Source organism: Salmo salar, chromosome ssa24 (genome assembly GCF_905237065.1).
Source record: "Salmo salar chromosome ssa24, Ssal_v3.1, whole genome shotgun sequence".
In the NCBI taxonomy this organism is placed as follows: domain Eukaryota; kingdom Metazoa; phylum Chordata; class Actinopteri; order Salmoniformes; family Salmonidae; genus Salmo; species Salmo salar.
Genome location: NC_059465.1, coordinates 41,743,584 through 41,769,144, shown reverse-complemented (window position 1 = coordinate 41,769,144; position 25,561 = coordinate 41,743,584). Strand labels below are relative to the sequence as shown.

The window sequence follows — 25,561 nt, the reverse complement described above, 5'->3', positions numbered from 1 at the left end:
GTCCAAACGTTATCGGCAGAGTTAGAAAGTTGGCAGTCACAAGTACTACAATGTAAATGTCATTTTTATCCGTCTGCAATGCATATTTCAAGACATGACATATGAGGGTGCAGTGTGGATCGGGGTGTAAAACTCAATTAGCGCATGGGCCGTACCGAAAAAAACCCCAACGAATTCGCAGGCCAGACATAGCCCATTATGTTATGTTTTACGTGGATACAACTGCGATCCAAACTGGCCATTGTTCTATTAAAAGAAAATGTGTCCCTTTATAATATACACTTACTGCTGTATATAGCCTTTTTTACATATTAAAATAAGATATCAATAATATTTGTCCAGCCTTTGCCGCTATGCGTTCAGATGTCCATAATATGCTGCGACCCTAATCAAAAAGTATTTAATGACTCCAAATAACAAAAACGTTGCTAGGTTATTGTAACATTTTAACTTAAAATATGATTATACACTGCTCAAAAAAATAAAGGGAACACTTAAACAACACAATGTAACTCCAAGTCAATCAAACTTCTGTGAAATCAAACTGTCCACTTAGGAAGCAACACTGATTGACAATAAATTTCACATGCTGTTGTGTAAATGGATTAGACAACAGGTGGAAATTATAGGCAATTAGCAAGACACCCCCAATAAAGGAGTGGTTCTGCAGGCGGTGACCACAGACCACTTCTCAGTTCCTATGCTTCCTGGCTGATGTTTTGGTCACTTTTGAATGCTGGCGGTGCTTTTACTCTAGTGGTAGCATGAGACGGAGTCTACAACCCACACAAGTGGCTCAGGTAGTGCAGCTCATCCAGGATGGCACATCAATGTGAGCTGTGGCAAGAAGGTTTGCTGTGTCTGTCAGCGTAGTGTTCAGAGCATGGAGGCGCTACCAGGAGACAGGCCAGTACATCAGGAGACGTGGAAGAGGCTGTAGGAGGGCAACAACCCAGCAGCAGGACCGCTACCTCCGCCTTTGTGCAAGGAGGAGCAGGAGGAGCACTGCCAGAGCCCTGCAAAATGACCTCCAAAAGGCCACAAATGTGCATGTGTCTGCTCAAACGGTCAGAAACAGACTCCATGAGGGTGGTATGAGGGCCCGACGTCCACAGGTGGGGGTTGTGCTTACAGCCCAACACCGTGCAGGACGTTTGGCATTTGCCAGGGAACACCAAGAGTGGCAAATTCGCCACTGGCGCACTGTGCTCTTCACAGATGAAAGCAGGTTCACACTGAACACGTGTGACAGACGTGACAGAGTCTGGAGACGCCGTGGAGAACGTTCTGCTGCCTGCAACATCCTCCAGCATGACCGGTTTGGCGGTGGGTCAGTCATGGTGTGGGGTGGCATTTCTTTGGGGGGCCGCACAACCCTCCATGTGCTCGCCAGAGGTAGCCTGACTGCTATTAGGTACCGAGATGAGATCCTCAGACCCCTTGTGAGACCATATGCTGGTGTGGTTGGCCCTGGGTTCCTCCTAATGCAAGACAATGCTAGACCTCATGTGGCTGGAGTGTGTCAGCAGTTCCTGCAAGAGGAAGGCATTGATGCTATGGACTGGCTCGCCCGTTCCCCAGACCTGAATCCAATTGAGCACATCTGGGACATCATGTCTCGCTCCATCCACCAACGTCACGTTGCACCACAGACTGTCCAGGAGTTGGCGGATGCTTTAGTCCAGGTCTGGGAGGAGATCCCTCAGGAGACCATCCGCCACCTCATCAGGAGCATGCCCAGGCGTTGTAGGGAGGTCATACAGGCACGTGGAGGCCACACACACTACTGAGCCTCATTTTGACTTGTTTAAAGGACATTACATCAAAGTTGGATCAGCCTGTAATGTGGTTTTCCACTTAAATTTTGAGTGTGACTCCAAATCCAGACCTCCATGGGTTGATAAATTAAATTTCCATTGATTATTTTCGTGTGATTTTGTTGTCAGCACATTCAACTATGTAAAGAAAAAAGTATTTAATAAGATTATTTCATTCATTCAGATCTAGGATGTGTTATTTTAGTGTTCCCTTTATTTTTTTGAGCAGTGTATATTTGTTGTACTGTATGGATCACTGGCGCGGTTGAACGCAGCATTGCTGTATTGTGCACTCAAAATGTCATGTAGTTGAGTTGCCAGTCTAGGCTACTGCTCAAAATGTTGCTGTAGCCCGTTTCTCCCTTGCATTGTGTTTTGATGCAGGTTTTGTATTTTGGTTATTCATTGTCAAGCTTTAAAACCCGAAGCCAGACTGCAACATGTTAATAGCTAAGCTAGGACTGCGGTATGTGTCTGTACACTTTCCCCTCTACTGCGCCAGGTAAACTAAACACACGAAAGCAGCTCAATTGATGTTGAATTCACCGACGCGAGCGCATCAGGCTGTAATTTCATAAAGTAAATGACTCAACTGTTTACTAATTTATACTCGCTTCCGTGTCCCATTGTCCTTTAGTAGTAAAGTATGCCTACCTGCCTGTGAACCCTTTATCTTAGAACTTTTTGACAACAAAGACGACATTTTTCTGTAGGCTACAGCAATGACCCGTTGGAATCGTAACTTGGAATGGACATTTAGCCTACAACAAGTTTAAACTTTCGGTCCGGTAGAAGATTCGGTCAGTGCCATTAGTGATGATATGGTACAGCGCAGTGGCTGGCTCCTGTGTGTGTGTGTGCAGGACGTTGGCGCTGCTCGCTGTGACTTGTAGCGCAGCGGAACATCCTCAGCTCCGCCACCCACCGGCTGTATGGAAGCATGCCAAAATCAATTGACTACCCAAATCATAGCGCGGGCTGGATAGAAATGTGTCACGGGCCGATACATGTGTCACGGGACAATACTTTAGCGGTCAATCATCTTGAAAAAACGTCTACCTAAAAAAAAAACTTCAAATCAACCAATCCTCAATTTTTAGCACAATGAAAAGGTCAAATGCTTTATCTAAATGTTGAAAGTGCGTGGGCGAGAGAAACCAAACCGTGCAGTTAGAGGCCATGTGGCTGGGAGTGATGTGGGCGCTGGAGATGGGGGTTTGGGCTGAGGTGACGTGACGTGAATGTTTCTGTGCATCTGTATGCTGTCGTTTGTATGTGTATGTTTTGTATTGTATTTTTTTTGTTGCCAAGGATACTTGTCAAATCTACAGTATTCAGGTTACAGCTCCACGGAAGCGGCATCACATGCTAATCACAAATACTAACCATAAGCAAGTCTAATGTATTGTGTTTTTGTCAGATGAGCCTGCATCCTGGATAAAAGTACAAGGACCTTTAGATCAATATTGTATATGTATCAACTTAATTGATTAACCTAATCAATAAGAGAAATGTGTTGTTAGTAGTCTACTGGAGAATAGCTGAGTGAGTTAAAGCTGATGAGGTGAAAAGGGGCCCATTTCCAGGCAGGGCGGTTCTTGGGGGGGGCAGGGCCCCAGTGCCAACAATTTTGGACCCCCTTGTGGCCCACCCTATAAATGTGGAGTATGAAATAATTTTTACATAACAAATTTTTACTATCGTTCTTTTTTTACATCCGTTATTAGACAGTGGCAACGCGGAACACTAATGATTATGAACATGGTCTTTTGCCTGCTTGTGCCTGCAATGCAGTGAAGAAAACGATATGACAACAATAACGTCTAATGTAACTGGCCCCTCTAACAGTACAACTGGCCCCAGCTTGGCCCCCCTTCCAGTTGAAATGGTCTAGAACCACCACTGTTTCCAGGAAAGCGATTGTGTGTCTTTTTGAACAAATTCAACTGAAAGTCAAAGGGAATAAAGTTCCCTCCTTATTGAAGGAATGGAGTTTGTTCTGGACTTTCCCTTTCACCCCTTACACCTGGTTGGCTTAAACGGGATTGTCTTTCATTTGGCAGGGAAACTGTTTTGATTTCCAGGAAAGCAGTGGTACATGTGTGTGTCTCTTAAACACCAAGAGCTGTGTGGCAGAGGGAAAACAGTAAAGACTCAAAAGGACAGTAGTTTCACTTCTCAAAAGGTCTACCTCCGACTTCTACCTTCTCACCGATGTCTCCAATCTGGTGCAATGAATCAACTACACAAAAAACATTTCACATGATCCCTGTCAAACAACAAATGATGAAGTATAGGAGAGTAGTGGACTTGCTCACGTTTATTAGTAACACACAAGTATCTGCTACAGATCAACTGGGTCCATTTACACAAAGCAAAGAACCAAGCAAACATGGAAGTTGATTTAGGAAACGTTGTTTTAATACAGGGTTCAACAAGGAGGACGGCAGGAGGCCTAAAGTGGTAAAAACACTCAAAATAGTTTTTAATAAAGGTTTAAATGACATCAAGTGGTTATAGTTATGAGTATGAGGACGTTAAAGATTATAAAGCTGTGGTTTTAAACAGGAAGTGGAAACACTGTCTAAGTCCAGAGAATTACAGAACTGTGTGTGTGTGTACAAGTTAAACAGCCTAAGGTTGGTTAGATACACATAGTCCTACTCCAATAAAATAAACAACTTGTTTTTTTTGCTTTTAAATTCATTTCTAAATCTGTTTGTGAGTGAGGAGTTAGTTGGGCATCAAAAGGTAGAAAGCGACATGATTTCCCCCCCATCTACTCTCTTTGTCCTGATTAAAAGAATCAGCTAACCATCAGCTAGTGTTAGCCCTGTAAGTGAGTAGAGGTGCCTAGTGAAGGCACTACAAGTAGAGAACTGTTACGATCGGACACCCACCACATCTACAGAGACACACTCCTCCAAACAAACCACACAGGAACACTGATAATGAATGACTACACTGGTAAATTCACACATCTCGTGCTGTTCCACAGAACAACAAACAAAAAGAGCTGCAAAGACTATTTGCATTTGGCACATAAGTTCTTAAAGAGGTTTAACCAACTCTCTTTCTCGAACCCTCATGGTAGGCTCTCACTGAATCAAACACTGACGTGCTGCCATCTTGGATTTCACCCTCACACCAAATCACAATCCAGACATGTTTAACACTGATAATGCCTTGAAGAAGTGAGGACAGGATATATTTAATATCCATGGACAGAAGGCTGATTGGTCCGTAATACTGATATAGTGGGAAAGTTGTTTTTTTGTTAACACCGCTTGTGTTCTCGCTGGACACAGTGTTTTGACATCATGTTTAAGGCAGAAAATAAAATGACAGAAACACACATTACACGTGTGAACAGTAGAGTACACACGTTCACACACACAAAATGGCACATATCACACATCATATCAACAGGGGTGAAAGTGGTTTGAGGTATTGACATAAATGACCCATCTGGTTAACCTCTTGTTTTTGAACAGTACAAGAGGTTGAATCCTCTCAGCCCTTTTAATCCAAGATGTTAGGAAACGTAATGATTCTATCACCCTTCTGAAATAAAACCCGAGGCATGGATGACAGCATCCTATCCCTTAGCTTGTAACAGAGATACCAAAGAATTGGTGATGCTAAGAGTAACGGAGGGAGTACTTTAGAGACACCAACAGAGTTCTACATCCCTTATATCAGAGATCTACCGTCCCTGTGGGTTTTCAGTCCAACCCTCTTCCTGGAGATCTACCGTCCCTGTGGGTTTTCAGTCCAACCCCCTTCCTGGAGATCTACCGTCCCTGTGGGTTTTCAGTCCAACCCCCTTCCTGGAGATCTACCGTCCCTGTGGGTTTTCAGTCCAACCCTCTTCCTGGAGATCTACCGTCCCTGTGGGTTTTCAGTCCAACCCTAATTTAACACACCTGATTCTACTAATTAGCTGCTCAGCAAGACCTTAACTAGCTGAATTAGAACTGCTAAATTAGGGTTGGACTGAAAACCTACAGGACAGTAGATCTCCAGGAAGAGGGTTGGACTGAAAACCTACAGGACAGTAGATCTCCAGGAAGAGGGTTGGACTGAAAACCTACAGGACAGTAGATCTCCAGGAAGAGGGTTGGACTGAAAACCTACAGGACAGTAGATCTCCAGGAAGAGGGTTGGACTGAAAACCTACAGGACAGTAGATCTCCAGGAAGAGGGTTGGACTGAAAACCTACAGGACGGTAGATCTCCAGGAAGAGGGTTGGACTGAAAACCTACAGGACAGTAGATCTCCAGGAAGAGGGTTGGGCAGCTCTGCCTTACATCTACTGACGAATCCAGAGGGACCTTATTGAACCACACTGGATTCTGACCATTGGCAGAACTATTGTAGAAACTATTAGTCTGTGCTAAAACTTGTTTTGTTATGAACCAAGCTTCTCCAGTCCAGTTGAATATCTGTTTCAGCACCAGCGGTGATTCAAAAGGCTGACCACAACACGCAGTGACCGAGTAGTTTGGCACCGTCATGTCATTACATAATAAATACTGCCTTTTTTAATCCAGTCCAATTCCTGCCTCCCTGCCCACGTGCACTGTGGGTAGCAGCAGCAGACTTCCTGTCTCACTGCCCCGGTGTGTTCTGGGAGTTGGAGGCCTGGGCTGGAGCTCCGGGGTGAAGTTTCCCCTAGGTACAGATCTAGGATCAGTGATGATCCCCCTCCCCCTAATTCTAACCTTAACCATTAATACAAAACTTACTCCAGATCAGTGCCTAGGGACAACTTCACCCTACTCCTGGGCTGGCCCCTCAGTAGCAACAGCGGTGTTGCTCTGGTCCTGGAGCAGTAGCTGTGCAGGGGGACGTAGAAACACCACCATGACAGTGATGTTATCACTAGAGCCCGCTGCCTTGGCGTGAGCTACTAGCTCCTGGGCCACGCGCTCCCCCAGAACACCCTCTGAGACATCTTCACACCCAGCCCCCTCCACGGCCCCCGGGGATTCCCCCTGCTCCCGTAGCGCCCCGAGGACCAGAGCCGGGACCTCTGCGGGCCGGACGACGTCAAAGAAACCGTCGCAGGCCAGGAGAATGTAGTCCTCGTCTCCATGTAGCCGTGTGGAGGAACAGTCAGCGTCGCCAGAGACATAGGGCTTCTGGTCAAAGTCCCCTGGGAAGGAGGTGTTGTGTCAGTATGTAGAGGCAGCGGGTCACAGGTAAAGTAAAGGAGGCTGGTTATTAGATGTGTTGAGTATTACTGTATGTGCACCGTTCTGGCTTGCATATCAGTCTGTGCTCATCAGTTCAGTATAAATATGAACATACAGTTACAGGCATCAAAATAAAGAAATAGAGGATTTCAAGACAGAGGTGAAAGGAAGCCATTTCAAGACAGATGTGCCAAGGTAACAGTGGAGGCATGCTGAAGATGAAGAGCAGAGTTGTTTTTCTGGGAAGTTGTTTCAACCACCACAAGGTTGGGTTCCACTCACCTATGGCCCGAGAGACAGGTTGGGTTCCACTCACCTATGGCCCGAGAGACAGGTTGGGTTCCACTCACCTATGGCCCGAGAGACAGGTTGGGTTCCACTCACCTATGGCCCGAGAGACAGGTTGGGTTCCACTCACCTATGGCCCGAGAGACAGGATGGGTTCCACTCACCTATGGCCCGAGAGACAGGATGGGTTCCACTCACCTATGGCCCGAGAGACAGGATGGGTTCCACTCTCCTATGGCCCTAGAGACAGGTTGGGTTCCACTCTCCTATGGCCCTGGAGACGGGTTGGGTTCCACTCACCTATGGCCCGAGAGACAGGATGGGTTCCACTCACCTATGGCCCTAGAGACAGGTTGGGTTCCACTCACCTATGGCCCTAGAGACAGGTTGGGTTCCACTCACCTATGACCCGAGAGACGGGTTGGGTTCCACTCACCTATGGCCCTAGAGACAGGATGGGTTCCACTCACCTATGGCCCTAGAGACGGGATGGGTTCCACTCACCTATGGCCCTAGAGACGGGTTGGGTTCCACTCACCTATGGCCCTAGAGACAGGTTGGGTTCCACTCACCTATGGCCCGAGAGACAGGATGGGTTCCACTCACCTATGGCCCGAGAGACAGGATGGGTTCCACTCACCTATGGCCCTAGAGACGGGTTGGGTTCCACTCACCTATGGCCCTAGAGACAGGTTGGGTTCCACTCACCTATGGCCCGAGAGACAGGATGAGTTCCACTCACCTATGGCCCGAGAGACAGGATGGGTTCCACTCACCTATGGCCCTAGAGACGGGTTGGGTTCCACTCACCTATGGCCCTAGAGACAGGATGGGTTCCACTCACCTATGGCCCTAGAGACGGGTTGGGTTCCACTCACCTATGGCCCTAGAGACAGGATGGGTTCCACTCACCTATGGCCCGAGAGACGGGTTGGGTTCCACTCACCTATGGCCCGAGAGACGGGTTGGGTTCCACTCACCTATGGCCCGAGAGACAGGATGGGTTCCACTCACCTATGGCCCGAGAGACAGGATGGGTTCCACTCACCTATGGCCCTAGAGACGGGTTGGGTTCCACTCACCTATGGCCCTAGAGACGGGTTGGGTTCCACTCACCTATGGCCCTATAGACGGGTTGGGTTCCACTCACCTATGGCCCTAGAGACAGGTTGGGTTCCACTCACCTATGGCCCGAGAGACAGGATGGGTTCCACTCACCTATGGCCCGAGAGACGGGTTGGGTTCCACTCACCTATGGCCCGAGAGACGGGTTGGGTTCCACTCACCTATGGCCCGAGAGACGGGTTGGGTTCCACTCACCTATGGCCCGAGAGACGGGTTGGGTTCCACTCACCTATGGCCCGAGAGACAGGATGGGTTCCACTCACCTATGGCCCGAGAGACAGGATGGGTTCCACTCACCTATGGCCCGAGAGACGGGTTGGGTTCCACTCACCTATGGCCCGAGAGACAGGATGGGTTCCACTCACCTATGGCCCGAGAGACAGGATGGGTTCCACTCACCTATGGCCCTAGAGACGGGTTGGGTTCCACTCACCTATGGTTCGAGAGACGGGTTGGGTTCCACTCACCTATGGCCCGAGAGACAGCGTAGGTTCCATTGACACGCCAACAGCCCATGAAGACGATGCATCCACCGAGGTCTTCTACACGCTGCTTCTCATCCTATAGGAAGACAGCAGTGGAGAGATGTTTAGCACTGTGTGTGTATGTCCCATAGGGCGGTGCACAACTGACCCAGTGTTGGCAGTTGTGTGTGTGTGTGTGTGTCGGGGGGGGGGGGTAGGCCGGCGTTGTAAATATGAATTTGTTCTTAACTGACTTGCCTAGTTAAATAAAGGTTAAATAATAAATAAAGCGTGTGTGACCTCTCTCTCAGGCTTGTGTGGGTCCATCAGAGTGATGTCTTGTCCCCGTCTGACCAGCATGCTCTGGGAGTCTCCCAGCCACGCCACATGAAGCCACTCCCCTTGCAGCAGCACCGCCACGCCTGTACTGCCGCTGCGAAGACGCTGCAGACACAACACAGACAGACACACCCCCGTCACACACATACACACCCCCGTCACACACACAGACACACCCCCGTCACATCATAGAGGATGAAAGGACTGTCCAGTCCTACCCAGCCTAACCTTCACATCATAGAGGATGAAAGGACTGTCCAGTCCTACCCAGCCTAACCTTCACATCATAGAGGATGAAAGGACTGTCCAGTCCTACCCAGCCTAACCTTCACATCATAGAGGATGAAAGGACTGTCCAGTCCTACCCAGCCTAACCTTCACATTTCCTCCAGATCTAAAATGATGTGTGGAAGTAATACTGGAATAGTATAGAGGTATATTGCTACAGCGATCTTATCTTCTCAGATCTATGAGAATCATTTCTAACGGTTGTTCGGTTAGAGTCAGGTTTTTAGGATCAATGGCTGCGCATATAAAAGCCCCAATCTCTACCATGTCTATTGCCTACCTCTCTCTTGGCTTTCCAGATAAAAGCCCCAATCTCCACCATGTCTATTGCCTACCTCTCTCTTGGCTTTCCCTCTCAACATGTCATCAGTGCGGGTGAAGGCTGTCTTGAAGGCAGTGGCCGGGTCGCTCTGCAGCCCCTCCTGCTGGCTGAGATTGACGTGCAGGTGGGTGGCAGCATAGATAGCAGCGTCCACACCGCCATGCCCGTCAAACACAGCATAGTAACCACGCTCCACACCGTCCTACAGGAAGAGGTACAGGAAGCAGTCAGAGGTTCAGCCAATCAGCTTGCAGTAAGAAAGAAGTGCAACCAAATTGCCCCAATAAATGAAACTGTGAAATGAATATCCATTAGTCGATCCCAAATGGAACCCTACCTCTTCTCCTTCGATGTAAGTAGATCAGTAAGCTGGAAGATTCTCCCCTGAACTGCTTATACCCAGTGATGTAGAGGGGAAACTATCATCTCCAGGGATGTAGAGGGGTAAACTATCAACTCCAGGGATGTAGAGGGGTAAACTATCATCTCCAGGGATGTAGAGGGGTAAACTATCATCTCCAGGGATGTAGAGGGGTAAACTATCATCTCCAGGGATGTAGAGGGGTAAAACTATCATCTCCAGGGATGTAGAGGGGTAAACTATCATCTCCAGGGCTGTAGAGGGGTAAACTATCATCTCCAGGGATGTAGAGGGGTAAACTATCATCTCCAGGGATGTAGAGGGGTAAACTATCATCTGCAGGGATGTAGAGGGGTAAACTATCAACTCCAGGGATGTAGAGGGGTAAACTATCAACTCCAGGGATGTAGAGGGGTAAACTATCAACTCCAGGGATGTAGAGGGGTAAACTATCAACTCCAGGGATGTAGAGGGGTAAACTATCAACTCCAGGGATGTAGAGGGGTAAACTATCAACTCCAGGGATGTAGAGGGTAAACTATCAACTCCAGGGATGTAGAGGGGTAAACTATCATCTCCAGGGATGTAGAGGGGTAAAACTATCATCTCCAGGGATGTAGAGGGGTAAACTATCATCTCCAGGGATGTAGAGGGGTAAAACTATCATCTGCAGGGATGTAGAGGGGTAAACTATCAACTCCAGGGATGTAGAGGGGTAAACTATCAACTCCAGGGATGTAGAGGGGTAAACTATCAACTCCAGGGATGTAGAGGGGTAAACTATCAACTCCAGGGATGTAGAGGGGTAAACTATCAACTCCAGGGATGTAGAGGGTAAACTATCAACTCCAGTGGGTAAACCAAAACCTAGGATATTTATAGAACTGGATTGTTGGTATTTGATTGCATTTTAAATGTCGGCCTACAGGGAAGTTAGGGCCTACAGGGAAGTTAGGGCCTACAGGGAAGTTAGGGCCTACAGGGAAGTTAGGGCCTACAGGGAAGTTAGGGCCTACAGGGAAGTTAGGGCCTACAGGGAAGTTAGGGCCTACAGGGAAGTTAGGGCCTACAGGGAAGTTAGGGCCTACAGGGAAGTTAGGGCCTACCAACTGTACATGATTCTCCTCGCTCGCAAAGAGGCAGGCGCGATTAGAACTCTGATCAAGAATATAAGCACTCTGAGCTTTGATCAAATGTTGGCAACGCAATAAGAGGGTAAACGCTATTTCACAAATAAAAAGGTGTGTACATGACAGTGGTGTGTATTCATGGATGCCGAGGGATGCAAGGCTTCACAATTATTTTTAGGAAAAAATATATAATTTGTCTGTGTTTCATAATTTTCCTTCAATTTGCAAGAGGCTGAATGTACAGTGTATTTGGAAAGTATTCAGACCCCTGGACTTTTTACACCTTTAGTTACATTAGATCCTTATTCTAAAATGGATTAAAATGTTGTTTTCCTCATCAATCTACACACAATACAACATAATGACAAAGTAAAAACAGGTTTTTAGACATGTATTTACATCTATTAAAAATAAAAAACAGAAATACCTTATTTACATAAATATTCAGACCCTTTGCTATGAGACTCGAAATTGAGCTCAGGTGCATCCTGTTTCCACTGATCATCCTTAAAATGTTTCTACAACTTGATTGCAGTCCACCTGTGGTGAATTCAATTGATTGGACATGATTTTTAAAAGGCACACACCTGTCTATATAAAGGTCCCACAGTTGACAGTGCATTTCAGAGCAAAAGCCATGAGGTCAAAGGAATTGTTTGTAGAGCTCCGAGACAGGATTGTGTCGAGGCACAGATCTGGGGAAGGGTTCCAAAACATGTCTTGAGCATTCATTTTTGTTATTATTTTTTACCCCGTTTTCTCCCCAACTTCGTGGTATCCAATTGGTAGTTACAGTCTTGTCCCTTCGCTGCAACTCCCGCACGGACTCGGGATAGGCGAAGGTCGAGGGCCATGTGTCTTCTGAAACACGACCCTGCCAAGCCACACTGCTTCTTGACACACTGCTCGCTTAACCCGGAAGCCAGCTGCACCAATGTGCTGCACAGCCTGGGATCAAACGCGAGTCTGTAGTGACGCTTCTAGCACTACGATGCAGTGCCTTAGACTGCTGCGCCACTCGGGAGGCCCCGGACTCCATTCTTAAATGTAAAAGTTTGGAACCACCAACACTCTTCCTAGAGCTGGCTGCCCAGCCAAACTGAGCAATCGGGGGAGAAGGGCTTTGGTCAGGGAGGTGACCAAGAACCCGATGGTCACTCTGACAGAGATCCAGAATTCCTCTGTGGAGATGGGAGAGCCTTCCAGAAGGATAACCATTTCTGCAGCACTCCACCAATCAGGCCTTTATGGTAGAGGGGCCAGACGGAAGTCACTCCTCAGTAAAAGGCACATGACAGCCTGCTTGGAGTTTGCCAAAAGGCACCTTGAGGACTCTCAGACCATGAGAAACAAGATTCTCTAGACTGATGAAACCAAGATTGAACTCTTTGGCCTGATTGCCAAGCATCACATCTGGAGGACACCTGGCACCATCCCTATAGTGAAGCATGGTGGTGGCAACAGGATGTTTTTCAGCGCCAGGGACTGGAAGACTAGTCAGGATCGAGGAAAAGATGAACGGAGCAAAGTACAGAGAGATTCTTGATGAAAACCTGCTCCAGAGCACTCAGGACCTCAGACTGGGGTGAAAGTTCACCTTCGAACAGGACAATGACCCTAAGCACACAACCAAGACAACGCGGGAGTGGCTTCGGGACAAGTCTCTGAATGTACTTGAGTGGCCCAGCCAGAGCCCGGACTTGAACCCGATCTATCATCTCTGGAGAGACCTGAAAATAGCTGTGCAGCGACGCTCCCCATCTAACCTGACAGAGCTTGAGAGGATCTGCAGAGAAGAATGGGAGAAACTCCTCAAATACAGGTGTGCCAAGCTTGTAGCGTCATAACCAAGAAGACTCAAGGCTGTAATTGCTGCCAAAGGTACTTCAACATAGTACTGAGTAAAGGGTCTGAATACTTATGTAAATGTAGTTTTTTATTTTTCATAAATTTGCTAACATTTCTAAAAACCTGTTTTTGCTTCGTCATTATGCGTTAGTGTGTGTAGATTGATGAGGGGAAAAAACAAATGTTATCTATTTTAGAATAAGGCTGTAACGTAACAAAATGTGGAAAAAGTCAAGGGGGCTGAATACTTTCCGAATGCACTGTATCTCACAGGAGAAAGCATCCGTGCGAGCAAAACAGCGCCCCTCTGTCTCTCTATGGGTAGGCCAAACGAGTATGACATTGTTGCCACCCGTAGCATTGAAGGCAACGGAAGCCACCTCCCTTGACAATTTTTTTTGGCCAATCAGCATTGAGCTAAACTGAGCTCAACTGTGACTGGTCCTGGCGCACCAAAAAGTGTCAAAGGAAGCCAGTTTGAATTTGACTTCACTCCTATCAAATCTCATTGAGAGCATACGTCATTCACAGGTTAATTTGCATAATTTAGTGGAATTAAATTGGTGTGTGTGTAATATTTATCACACAAGCACAGCCAGTGGTATAAATTACTTAATTAAAAATACTTTCAAGTACTACTTAGTGTAACAGTTTAGCTTCCGTCCCTCTCCTCGCCCCTACCTGGGCTCGAACCAGGGACCCTCTGCACACACCAACAACTGCCTCCCACGAAGTACCGTTACCCATTGCTCCACAAAAGCCGCAGTCCTTGCAAAGCAAGGGGAACAACTACTTCAAGGTCTCAGAGCGAGTGACGTCACTGATTGAAACATTATTAGCGCGCACCCTGATAACTAGCTATCCATTTCACACCGGTTACTTAGCAGGACAGGAAAATGGTCCAATTCACACACTTATCAAGTGAACATCCCTGGTCATCCCTACTGCCTCTGATCTGGCGGACTCACTAAACACAAACGCTTCGTTTGTAAATTGTCTGAGTGTTGGAGTGTTCCCCTGGCTATCCGTAAATTAAAAAACAAGGCAATGGTGCCGTCTGCTTTGTTTAATACAAGGAATTTGAAATGATTTATACTTTTTACTTTTGATACTTAAGTATATTTTTAGCAAGTACATTTACTTTTGATACTTAAGTATATTTAAAACCAAATACTTTTAGACTTTTACTCAAGTAGTATTTTACTGGGTGACTTTCACTTTTACTTGAGTCATTTTCTATTAAGGTATCTTTACTTTTACTCAAGTATGACAATTGGGTACTATTTCCACCAATGCATACACAAAAATAAGTAGAAAACCGTGCTGTCTGGTTTGCCTAATAAGGGATTTGAAATTATTCTGTGTATACTTAAGTATACACAGAGTGTACAAAACATTATCAACACCAGGTGAATCCAGGTGAAAGCTATGATCCCTTATTGATGTAATTGATTAAATCCACTTCAATCAGTGTAGATGACAGCAAGGAGACAGGTTAAAGAAGGATTTTTAAGTCTTGAGACAATTGAGACATGGATTGTGTATGTGTGTCATTCAGAGGGTGAATGGGCAAGACAAAAGATGTAACTGCCTTTGAACAGCGTATGGTAGTAGGTGCCAGGCACACCAGTTTGTGTCAAGAACTGCAACGCTGCTGGGTTTTTAATGCTCAACAGTTTCCTGTCTGTATCAAGGATATCCAGAAAACTTGACACAACTGTTGGAATCACTAGAGTCAACATGGACCAGCATCCCTGAGGAACGCTTTCGACACCTTGTAGAGTCCATGCCCCGACAAATTGGGGCTGTTCTGGGGGAAAAGGGGTGGGGGGTGCAACCCATGTTCACTAAAATGTTTCTGTCACAGCAAATTTCAGGTCTGCTGAGTGCAAACTTGATCGTTTGAATTCCTTTAAAAACTTGAATTCTGTGCAACTTCCAGCGCACGTTTACTGTGAACACTGAGGCTGTACCCGCTTTAAGTTACAGTTATAACAGTGGCCAAGTAGGCTACTGTGGCTATTTTATCATAATGCAGACCTACCAAAAGTGGCATACCATCAAAAACTATGGAGAAAATGCCTCCCATAACATTTTAACATTGAAATAGCTGTTCTATCATTCAGCCTATAGTAGCAGCCAATGTGTGGTGTTCAATGTAGGCCTACATTCCATGAGACTTTAGAAAAAATAATGCAGGGCTTGACATTAACCTGTTTATCCACTTGTTCTTCAGACAAGGTGGTGACTGAAAATGTTGTGTTGTTTGCTGCAAGAAACCCACTTTACAAAATAAAATGCATTATTATTATCGTATCATTATTTCAGAGAATCAGACAAATTATGCTACCCTTTACCTATTGGCTACTTAGCTTATTCAAGCCTGTCTCAAAATACAACACTGCCCCTTTAAGAAGAAAAAAAAACAAGCTCTTTACCTGATTCGCTTTTCAAAGATATCTATAAATATCCACGTTTTTGTGCTCTTGATGGAAGCAATCATTCCCCTACTGCTGACTACAAATGATCTATAACTAACAAAGCTCTCCCTCGCCCTCCATTTTGCAAATCTGACCATAACTCTATCCTCCTGACTCCTGCTTACAAGCTAAAATTAAAGCAGGAAGCACCAGTGACCCAGTCTATAAAAAAAAGTGGTCAGATGAAGCAGATGCTAAACTACAGGACTGTTTTGCTATCACAGACTGGAACATGTTCCGGGATTCTTCTGATGGCTTTGAGGAGTCCACCACATCAGTCACTGGCTTTATCAATAAGTGCATTGAGACGTGGTTAAATGTAACCCTACGCAACATTAACCAATTGAAAACAGTACTGTAGCAATGAGGTTTGTGCAGAAAGCTATAGGCCCAATACATTATCACTGCATACTGGCTTTGCTTGAATTCAGGCAATTTAAAAATATATATATTTAAACATTATAGGTACGCTATATGATCACACCGTCGGTCCTCAAACAGCCCGACGTTACATTGGTTGCAATGTTGTTGATGCACAAACCCTAAATCAACTCTTAGAATATTAGGCCCAGGCTGAAGATCTACTTTTTCACATTATGTTTATTTGTGGGGGTCAGGAGAATTAACGAAGAGGAAACTCAAATTAATTTTGATCACTCTTATTTGAATTTCTACATTGCAAAAATGTGACAATTTTTCATGCCAGGAGAGGTACCGGATCCGGACAAATAGGTTCCTGAACGAAACAGTCCAAAACGGCAAGGTGACTGTTCCGTTAAGCACTGGTAAGGGGCAAAGGGGAAGAGGTATGAAGCGAATTGGGTCCAGCTGAGAAAAACTCTTTATAACAGAGTTATTACCTTGAGACCAGTGAGTGTGTTGAAGTCAGGGAGGGTCACATGGCGATCCTCCATCTTCCTTCGAGTGTTCCTGATGGCGTGGGCGGAGCACACGAGGAAACGGGAGGGTCCTACTGGGAGGGGGGAGGGGAGATTCTGATGCCAAGCCACACCCACCTCCCGAAGCTTATTGAGAAAAAGCCGCTGGACGGGCTCTGATTGGAGCACTTAGGACGAGAGGGGAGGGGCCAAAGGAAATGTAATTTCAGTTAGGTCTCTGATAATCCAGATGAGAACGTTCTCCATATTGTAGGACACATATCCAAGCCTTTCAGACTTACACAAGTGTCTAGGGGTTAATTGGTATTGGGAGATGAAACCCCAGGGGTTAAAGAGGTGGTCAATGGATACACACAAACACAGACACACTGTGATGGAACCAGCCAGCTGGGCTAATAGACTGCAATTTAGTATTTTAGGGTGACTTTCACTTTTACCTTGAGTCATTTTCTATTAAAAGGTATCTTTACTTTTACTCAAGTATGACAATTGGCTACATTTTCCCACCACTGCACACACACAGAGAAGTGGACGCTCTGCTGGACACAGGTGGTCTGAATCATAGATGACATCATTAGCCTGAACTCACAAACGACTTCCTGTTCCTCTCCTTGCTGCTGTTCGGCTTCTTGGGGGAGGTGGAAAGGTGAAAGGTCAGCCTTCAGCAGCTCAGCCAAGGCTGCATGGCACATGGCTGCATTCAGTGTTGAAGGAGCGTCTCTGCATGAGAGGAGAGAGAGTCCTTATGAGTGAACACCATAGAGAATGTTAGAGGTCTCTAGTAGCCAAAAAAGGCATGGGCAGCGCCATTGAGGGCTTCTACCATTTTAATGTAGTGGGACTTCCAACTTCATTGGTTGATCCTCCCTGGTGACCCTGTTGGGAGTCTATGTCCAACCAGGTCATCAGGAAGAATGAAGAAGGACACGGACTACTTCAAAATGGAGATTGCCTCAATGGCGCTGCCTATGCTGTCACGGACACTATAATACCACAGATACAAAGAGGAGTCCTGTATCTCTCTCTATGGTAAACACACACACACACACACACACACACACACACACACACACACACACACACAAACACGCCAAAATTAAACAAAGCTAAACAGCACACACACATCTGTAATTTCTCTGTACGAGATTAGAGTCCTGCCAGGGTGGAACAGGGGACTGAGACATGCTCAGGGGGAAAACAGGAAGTGGGTAGAACAATAGTGATTCTACAGACAGGAAATTAGGTCATACAAACAGGAAGTACCTCAGAGTCAGAAGACAGGAGGAAAAGAGGACACACTATCAGAGACCTAACTCCTATGGCCTGGCCTGGCACGTTGTCGTCAAGAGCTCCTCTGGCCTGGCCTGGCACGTTGTTGTTTAAATCTCTGACATTTGTTGTTTTCAATACTACCGCTTTTGGTAACAATTTACTTGACATCCAGCATTATAAGACATTATGACACGGTCATAACCATGTCAAAATATGTCATAACAGCTGACAACGTGTCATAACATGGTCATAACTCATCACACACATATTTAGACCTGTTGTGACATATATTGCGTTATGTTATGGCTGGTTATGACCCCTACATAAGAGTGTCAAAACCCACATTTATTCAGATGTGTTTTTCCCTGCCAAGAAGTTTCCTTTAGTTTGAAAGTTTATTTCTTAAGTCCTCTGTTGTTGCTGTAATTCATTCTTTAGTCATGTTTTTTTCCCCCATCATATTTTAAATAACTTGTAGAAAATACACTTTATGACACTGTCAAGAAGCATTATGACCATCCTAATTATTTAAGCCAGATAGACCTATCATGTACATGCCCTTACGTCAGTCCTCAGTCACAAAGAGGGTGTCTTGTCCTGCTCCTGAAATCTGCTCCTGCATTCATCCCAGTCATCAGCAAACAGAGCATTGGGGTATGTAGGTGCATGTCTGACATCAATGTTTGCGCAATTACAATGATTTCATAAAATGTTATGTAACATAAACATACTGTTGACATGGTGTAACTATGGTGTAATGGAATGTTTTACCTTGTGTGGTAGATTTTGTGGGGTTTGACACTCTTCTGTAGGCGTCATAACCAGCCATAAAATAACACAATATATGTCACAACAGCTGTAAATATGTGTCATGACAGTGTTATGACCATATTATGACAAGTTATGTCAGCTGTTATGACATATGACATGGTTATAACGGTGTAACAACGTGTTATGACGCTGGGTGTCAAGTAAAGTGTTACCCAGCTGGGTAATTATCCCTGAAGTGTCTTCAGAGGCAGTTTACAGCTCTCCCTGTGGCTGTGTTGCTTTCTCTTCGTAACTATCTATCTATCTGACTACTCTTCATAACTATCTAACTGCATATTCTCATTTCCTTTCTCCCTCTCTCTTTCTCCCCGTCCCTCTCTCTCTCTTTCTCCCCGTCCCTCTCTCTCTCCCCGTTCCTCTCCCTCCCCGTCCCTCTCTCTCTCCCCGTCCCTCTCTCTCTCTTTCTCCCCGTCCCTCTCTCTCTCCCCGTCCCTCTCTCTCTCTTTCTCCCCGTCCCTCTCTCTCTCTCTCTCTCTCCCCGTCCCTCTCTCTCCCCGTCCCTCTCTCTCCCGTCCCCTCTCTCTCTTTCTCCCGTCCCTCTCTCTCTCTTTCTTCTCTCTCTCTTTCTCCCCGTCCCTCTCTCTTCTCTCTCTCCCCGTCCCTCTCTCCTCTTCCCGTCCCTCTCTCTCCCCGTCCCTCTCTCTCTCTCTCTCTCCCCGTCCCTCTCTCTCTCTTTCTCCCCGTCCCCTCTCTCTCTCTCTCTCTCCCCGTCCTCTCTCTCTCTCCCTGTCCCTCTCTCTCCCCTGTCCCTCTCTCTCTCCCCGTCCCTCTCTCTCCCCTCTCTCTCTCTCTCTCTCCCGTCCCTCTCTCTCTCCCCGTCCCTCTCTCTCTCCCCGTCCCTCTCTTTCTCCCCGTCCCTCTCTCCCTCTCTCTCTCTTTCTCCCCGTCCCTCTCTCTCTGTGATAGGCAGTGGAACAGCCCTGTAACTCAGCCCTCTACTCACGCAGGGTATAATGAACAGGACAGGACACAGATATATGAGGATCAGCTTGCTGCTGCACAACAGGAATGTAAACAATGCGGTCTGCAAGCTGCAGCATCAACACCACTGGGGTCATGTTCATTAAAGCAAACCGGAACAAAACATTTTTCAATGGAAAATGAAAACAAGTGATTCTTATTGGACCAGGTAGTCCTATACCTAGACAGATACACACACACACACACACACACACACACACACACACACACACACACACACACACACACACACACACACACACACACACACACACACACACACACACACACACAGTGCTGAGCAAGCATAGGCCCAGGTCCATGCTGTCTCCCGTCAGCTTGTCCACACACACACACACCTGGTGTTGAGTAGGCGTAAGCCCAGATCCAGGCTCTCTCCTCTTAGTTCGTCCAGGCTGACCTTCCTGCTGAGGGGGTTGAGAGGCAGGGGGTCTTCAGAACCCAGCGGAGCAGGGAACTTCTCTAGGAATCTCCTCAGGAACCCCCGCACCACCTCCTCCTCCATGACACCACCCATACCTGAATTTGGAACACACACACACACATCATACCATTCAGGGGTTGGAACCGGTTCAGGGAACTGAAAAAAATAATGACTTTTTTTGAGGAATTGAAACAGAAGCGGGAATGAAAGTGATCTCTATTGTTCTTGAACCGGCGAATAGCTCAGGTACACATGAAATGACCCCGGGAATCGATAGAACATCGCTCAGAGATGCACAAAAACAATATAACATTCTAACATTGGTGAATCTTTCTTTTAACTCAAGGTACTTTGATAAAGTAGCTCACTACATCCAAACTACTTTGTGAGACATTACCATATCTAAAATCTGAAATGTCAGACTACAAATTGCAAGAACATATACCCCTGGAGTCAGATGTTAATAGAGTGTGAAATTTAGCCTTTTAAACAAATAAACACATTTTAAATTAAGAATTAGGCAGGTCTGATAGTGAAAAATAAAATGATTGCCTACTTCACCCATATTTTCCTTTTCTTTTAGCAAAATAAGTCGTGTGTAGTTCCAGTAGTTAGCTACACCGCTACATGGTAAAACAGTAGTGTGTAGTTCCAGTAGTTAGCTACACCGCTACATGGTAAAACAGTAGTGTGTAGTTCCAGTAGTTAGCTACATCGCTACATGGTAAAACAGTAGAGTGTAGTTCCAGTAGTTAGCTACATCGCTACATGGTAAAACAGTAGTGTGTATTTCCAGTAGTTAGCTACATCGCTACATGGTAAAACAGTAGAGTGTAGTTCCAGTAGTTAGCTACATCGCTACATGGTAAAACAGTAGTGTGTAGTTCCAGTAGTTAGCTACATCGCTACATGGTAAAACAGTAGTGTGTAGTTCCAGTAGTTAGCTACACCGCTACATGGTAAAACAGTAGTGTGTAGTTCCAGTAGTTAGCTACATCGCTACATGGTAAAACAGTAGTGTGTAGTTCCAGTAGTTAGCTACACCGCTACATGGTAAAACAGTAGTGTGTAGTTCCAGTAGTTAGCTACATGGTAAAACAGTAGTGTGTAGTTCCAGTAGTTAGCTACACCGCTACATGGTAAAACAGTAGTGTGTAGTTCCAGTAGTTAGCTAAGTTAGACCTCTACATTTTTATTTATTTATTTAACCTTTATTTAACCAGGTAGGCAAGTTGAGAACAAGCTCTCATTTACAATTGCGACCTGGCCAAGATAAAGCAAAGCAGTTCGACAACATACAAAAACACAGAGTTACACATGGAGTAAAACAACATACAATCAATGATACAGTAGACAAAAATAAGACTATATACAATGTGAGCAAATGATGTGAGATAAGGGAGGTAAAGGCAAAAAAGGCCATGGTGGCAAAGTAAATAAAGTATAGCATGTAAAACACTGGAATGGTAGATTTATAATTTGAAGAAAGTTCAAAGTTAAAATATAAATAATATGGTGCAAAGGAGCAAAATAATAAATTAAATAAATACAGTAGGGGAAGAGGTAGTAGTTTGGGCAAAATTATAGATGGGCTATGTACAGGTGCAGTGATCTGGCAAAATGAGTTAAATAACTACTGGAAACACTACCAAGATTTGAATTTAGCTCAACTCCCGCCAAGCTACTGCAAAATGTAGTTAAATTACTAGATAAACAATATGTAGTTCATTAACGTTACTCCGCAACACTGGTAAACAACTATCTTACCCGTTCTACAACAAGCTGCTCCATCAGTGCTAATTAGGGAGTAAATTAAAGAGCCAAATGTAAAACAAATGTTGATTTCACAGTTTTAAAAAATTACGAAAAGGAATCATATGAACCGTTACTTTTTAGGTGGTCGAACTGGTTCAGAACGTTATTTTCTTATCGGAACGGAATAAAAATAGGGTTTCTGCTCAGAATGATAGGAAAATCATTTTTACCATTAGGTTTTATTATTGTAACAAACCGATTACCGCTCTCCCAAGGGAGATAGCTTTCTTGGAGCAGCGGTAACGTGTTCATCTCTGGATCTTAGGGTCACAGGTTTGAGGGTTGCCTTGGAACCTTGGGATGTTTTTTTTTATAATGATTTCCCTTACACATTTAATCATTATTTATTTTACATTTACATTACATTTTAGTCATTTAGCAGACGCTCTTATCCAGAGCGACTTACAGTAGTGAATGCATTCATTTCATTTCATGCCTTTTTTTTTTGTACTGGCCCCCGTTTTCCCTTCAGGTTAAGTGTCAGAGGTCAGTTAAAGGTCAAACAGATGCAGTGAGTGGTCCCCACGACAACCAGAGGTCTGGCATCCACCCTGTCTGTCTGCGTGTTCATCTGTCCTTTTGTCTGCCTGTCTGTCTCTCGGTCTGTCAGTGAGACTCACAGGTCCAACTTCTATATGAGGGACAAAACAATAATACCTCAATATTATTCCTGTCAATGTGAAGGACACACCATTATCCCTGCTATAGCCCAATAATGGACCAAATAAGTCTGTTACTCCTTACAGTTCAAGGACCTTACATGTTCTGTTTAAAGGGTGAATTTGCTCCAGCAGCCAAAACAGCCAAATTCTCCATCTAAACGTGAATCAATACTCAATTGCGATACAATTCTAGAAACAAATTCCTCTTTCATATCACACGTATTTCACAAATGCAAAATATACACTTACTGTACACTGTTTTAACCTGTTTTAACACAGTTGCAGCAGACAGTAATTCTCAGTGACAACACGTTTGTGACGTCCGTCTTCAGTTTACACAGATGTTTTGAGACGCAGACACCTAACTAGCAAACGTACGCGCCTCTGTCTTCCATCTGATTTCCGTAAAAAACAAGCACTGCAACATGGAACTATGGCCATGTGGGATTCAAACACACACAAAAGGGAGATTTTCCAATGCCTATTGGGTCAAAAATAAATTATAAAACACATTGAATATCCCTTTGAACATAGTGGATATTAATTACACTGGATGGTGTAACAATAAACCCAGTCACTACAAAGATGCAGGCGTCCTTCCTAACTCAGTTGCCTGAGAGGAAGGAAACCGCTCAGGGATTTCACTTAAGGACTATGTTGACTTTGTTGTTAGAATTTTTCTTCCACTTTGACAGAGTATTTTGTGTAAAATTTTGTGTAAAATTGCTAAATTACATTTTAATCCCACTTTGTAACACAGTGTGGAAAAAGTAGGGGGGTGTGAATACTTTCTGAAGGCACTGTAACCTTTAGCTTTTTGAAAATTATTTCTCATTGATATGAAATCAAAATTAGTGGATTTGGCTATTTCAGCCACACCCGTTTCTGACAAGTGTATAAAAACGAGCACACCGCCATGCAATCTCCATAGACAAACATTGGCAGTGGAATGACCTTACTGAAGAGCTCCGTGACTTTCATCGTGGCACCGTCATAGGATGCCACCTTTCCAACAAGTCAGTTCGTCAAATTTCTGCCCTGGTAGAGCTGCCCCGGCCAACTGTAAGTGCTGTTATTGTGAAGTGGAAACGTCTAGGAACAACAAAGGCTCAGCCGCAAAGTGGTAGGCCACACAAGCTCACAGAACGGGACCGCCGGGTGCTGAAGTGCGTAAAAATTGTCTGTGCCCGGTTGTAACACTCACTACCTAGTTTCAAATTGCCGATGGAAGCAATGTCAGCACAATAACTGTTTGTCAGGAGCTTCATGAAATGGGTTTCCATGGCCGAGCTGCCGCACATAAGCCTTAGTTCACCATCTGCATTGAGTCCCACCACCCGCCAACTCCTCTTTTTACGCTACTGCTACTCTCTGTTCATCATATATGCATAGTCACTTTAACCATACCTACATGTACATACTACCTCAATCAGCCTGACTAACCGGTGTGTGTATATAGCCTTGCTACTCTTATTTTATCTCTTTACTTACCCATTGTTCACCTAATACCATTTTCCCCACTATTGGTTAGAGCCTGTAAGTAAGCATTTCACTGTAATGTCTACTACACCTGTTGTATTCAGCATTTCACTGTAAGGTCTACTACACCTGTTGTATTCAGCATTTCACTGTAAGGTCTACTACACCTGTTGTATTCAGCATTTCACTGTAAGGTCTACTACACCTGTTGTATTCAGCATTTCACTGTACGGTCTACTACACCTGTTGTATTCAGCATTTCACTGTAAGGTCTACTACACCTGTTGTATTCAGCATTTCACTGTAAGGTCTACTACACCTGTTGTATTCAGCATTTCACTGTAAGGTCTACTACACCTGTTGTATTCAGCATTTCACTGTGAGGTCTACTACACCTGTTGTATTCAGCATTTCACTGTGAGGTCTACTACACCTGTTGTATTCAGCATTTCACTGTAAGGTCTACTACACCTGTTGTATTCAGCATTTCACTGTAAGGTCTACTACACCTGTTGTATTCAGCATTTCACTGTAAGGTCTACTACACCTGTTGTATTCAGCATTTCACTGTAAGGTGTTATATTCGGCGCACGTGACAAATAAACTTTGATTTGATGTAGTGTAGCTTTAGCAAGGAGCTAGTGGTCACCTGTGTGTATCTTAGGATCAGAAATAGAGGAAATGTTGTGCACATGATGTGAATGAATGTTTAATAATACAATAATGTAACACAACGTGACGAATAAAATCACGGTTGAGACGCGCGTGTATTTGACACAATGTTTATGTTGCTGTAGGCCATTCAATGTCTGCATTCCTAGTTGTAAAACCTATTTGCTATATATTATACCGTCAGAGATGCAGTCTGAGTCTCCATAAACAACATGTTTGATTTTATTTCCTGCTTCGCAAAAAAAATAAACTACTTTCAAGCTACAGTACGACACGATAACATTTCTTACCTTGGCCTATCTTCTTCAGGGCACTCCCTTTACTAGCTCGCTACGGGGCTGAACTAGACAACTACACGCCCTTTCAAGACTGACACAAAATGACTTTTAAGTCATGGAAGTCCAGAAGAAGCGTGGCGACGTGAAAACGAACCACTTTGTTCGAAGACAGCTTATTACACTGAATCTGAGCATATCACTGAGTTGTAGATCATGGGCTTGCTCGTAGTGGGCGCAAGCACATTTCGAGACTATGTTGATAGATCTGTGCTTGGCTGCGTAGACACTACGGGAGTTTGACGTTCCTGAACACTGGACTGACAGACCATGGGAGAATCTCAAGTGTGATATCCATGCGTCCTCGCTCTTCGTCTCCTCAAAACCCATTGGAGGAGAAGGTCAGAGGGGCGGGATCTCTGGCTTCCTTAATCCAATGGGTTTTCAGCAGGAGAGAGAGGACACGAGGACGAAATATTTGAGATTCTCCCATGGTCTGGCAGTCTAGTGTTCAGGAACGTCAAATTCCCGTAGTGTCTACGCAGCCAAGCACAGATCTATGAATATATTAGATAATCTCAAAATGAGCA

The 25,561-nt window shown here is 45.0% G+C and overlaps 1 protein-coding gene across 1 annotated transcript; it reads right to left on the bottom strand.

Moving 5' to 3' along the window:
• Nucleotides 1-5,959: 5,959 nt before the first annotated feature.
• On the bottom strand, nucleotides 5,960-25,262 carry ppm1f (protein phosphatase, Mg2+/Mn2+ dependent, 1F). The gene is made up of 8 exons (XM_045706849.1): nucleotides 24,987-25,262; nucleotides 19,983-20,163; nucleotides 17,150-17,280; nucleotides 16,522-16,727; nucleotides 9,856-10,044; nucleotides 9,194-9,337; nucleotides 8,897-8,990; nucleotides 5,960-6,976 (listed from the first exon to the last, which is right to left on the bottom strand). Exons 2-8 carry the CDS (start codon nucleotides 20,159-20,161, stop codon nucleotides 6,597-6,599), a joined length of 1,323 nt encoding a protein of 440 aa, XP_045562805.1. The 5' UTR covers nucleotides 20,162-20,163; nucleotides 24,987-25,262; the 3' UTR covers nucleotides 5,960-6,596.
• Between the last annotated feature and the right edge of the window lie 299 nt (nucleotides 25,263-25,561).

Coding starts and splice junctions, on each gene's coding strand:
- ppm1f (XM_045706849.1), bottom strand. CDS start 20,161: ATGGGTGGTGTCATGGAGGAGGAGGTGGTGCGGGGGTTCCTGAGGAGA. Junction 17,281..19,982: donor TTACGCCTACTCAACACCAG/GTGTGTGTGTGT, acceptor CCTCTCATGCAG/AGACGCTCCTTCAACACTGA. Junction 16,728..17,149: donor AGAGGAACAGGAAGTCGTTT/GTGAGTTCAGGC, acceptor TCTCGTCCTAAG/TGCTCCAATCAGAGCCCGTC.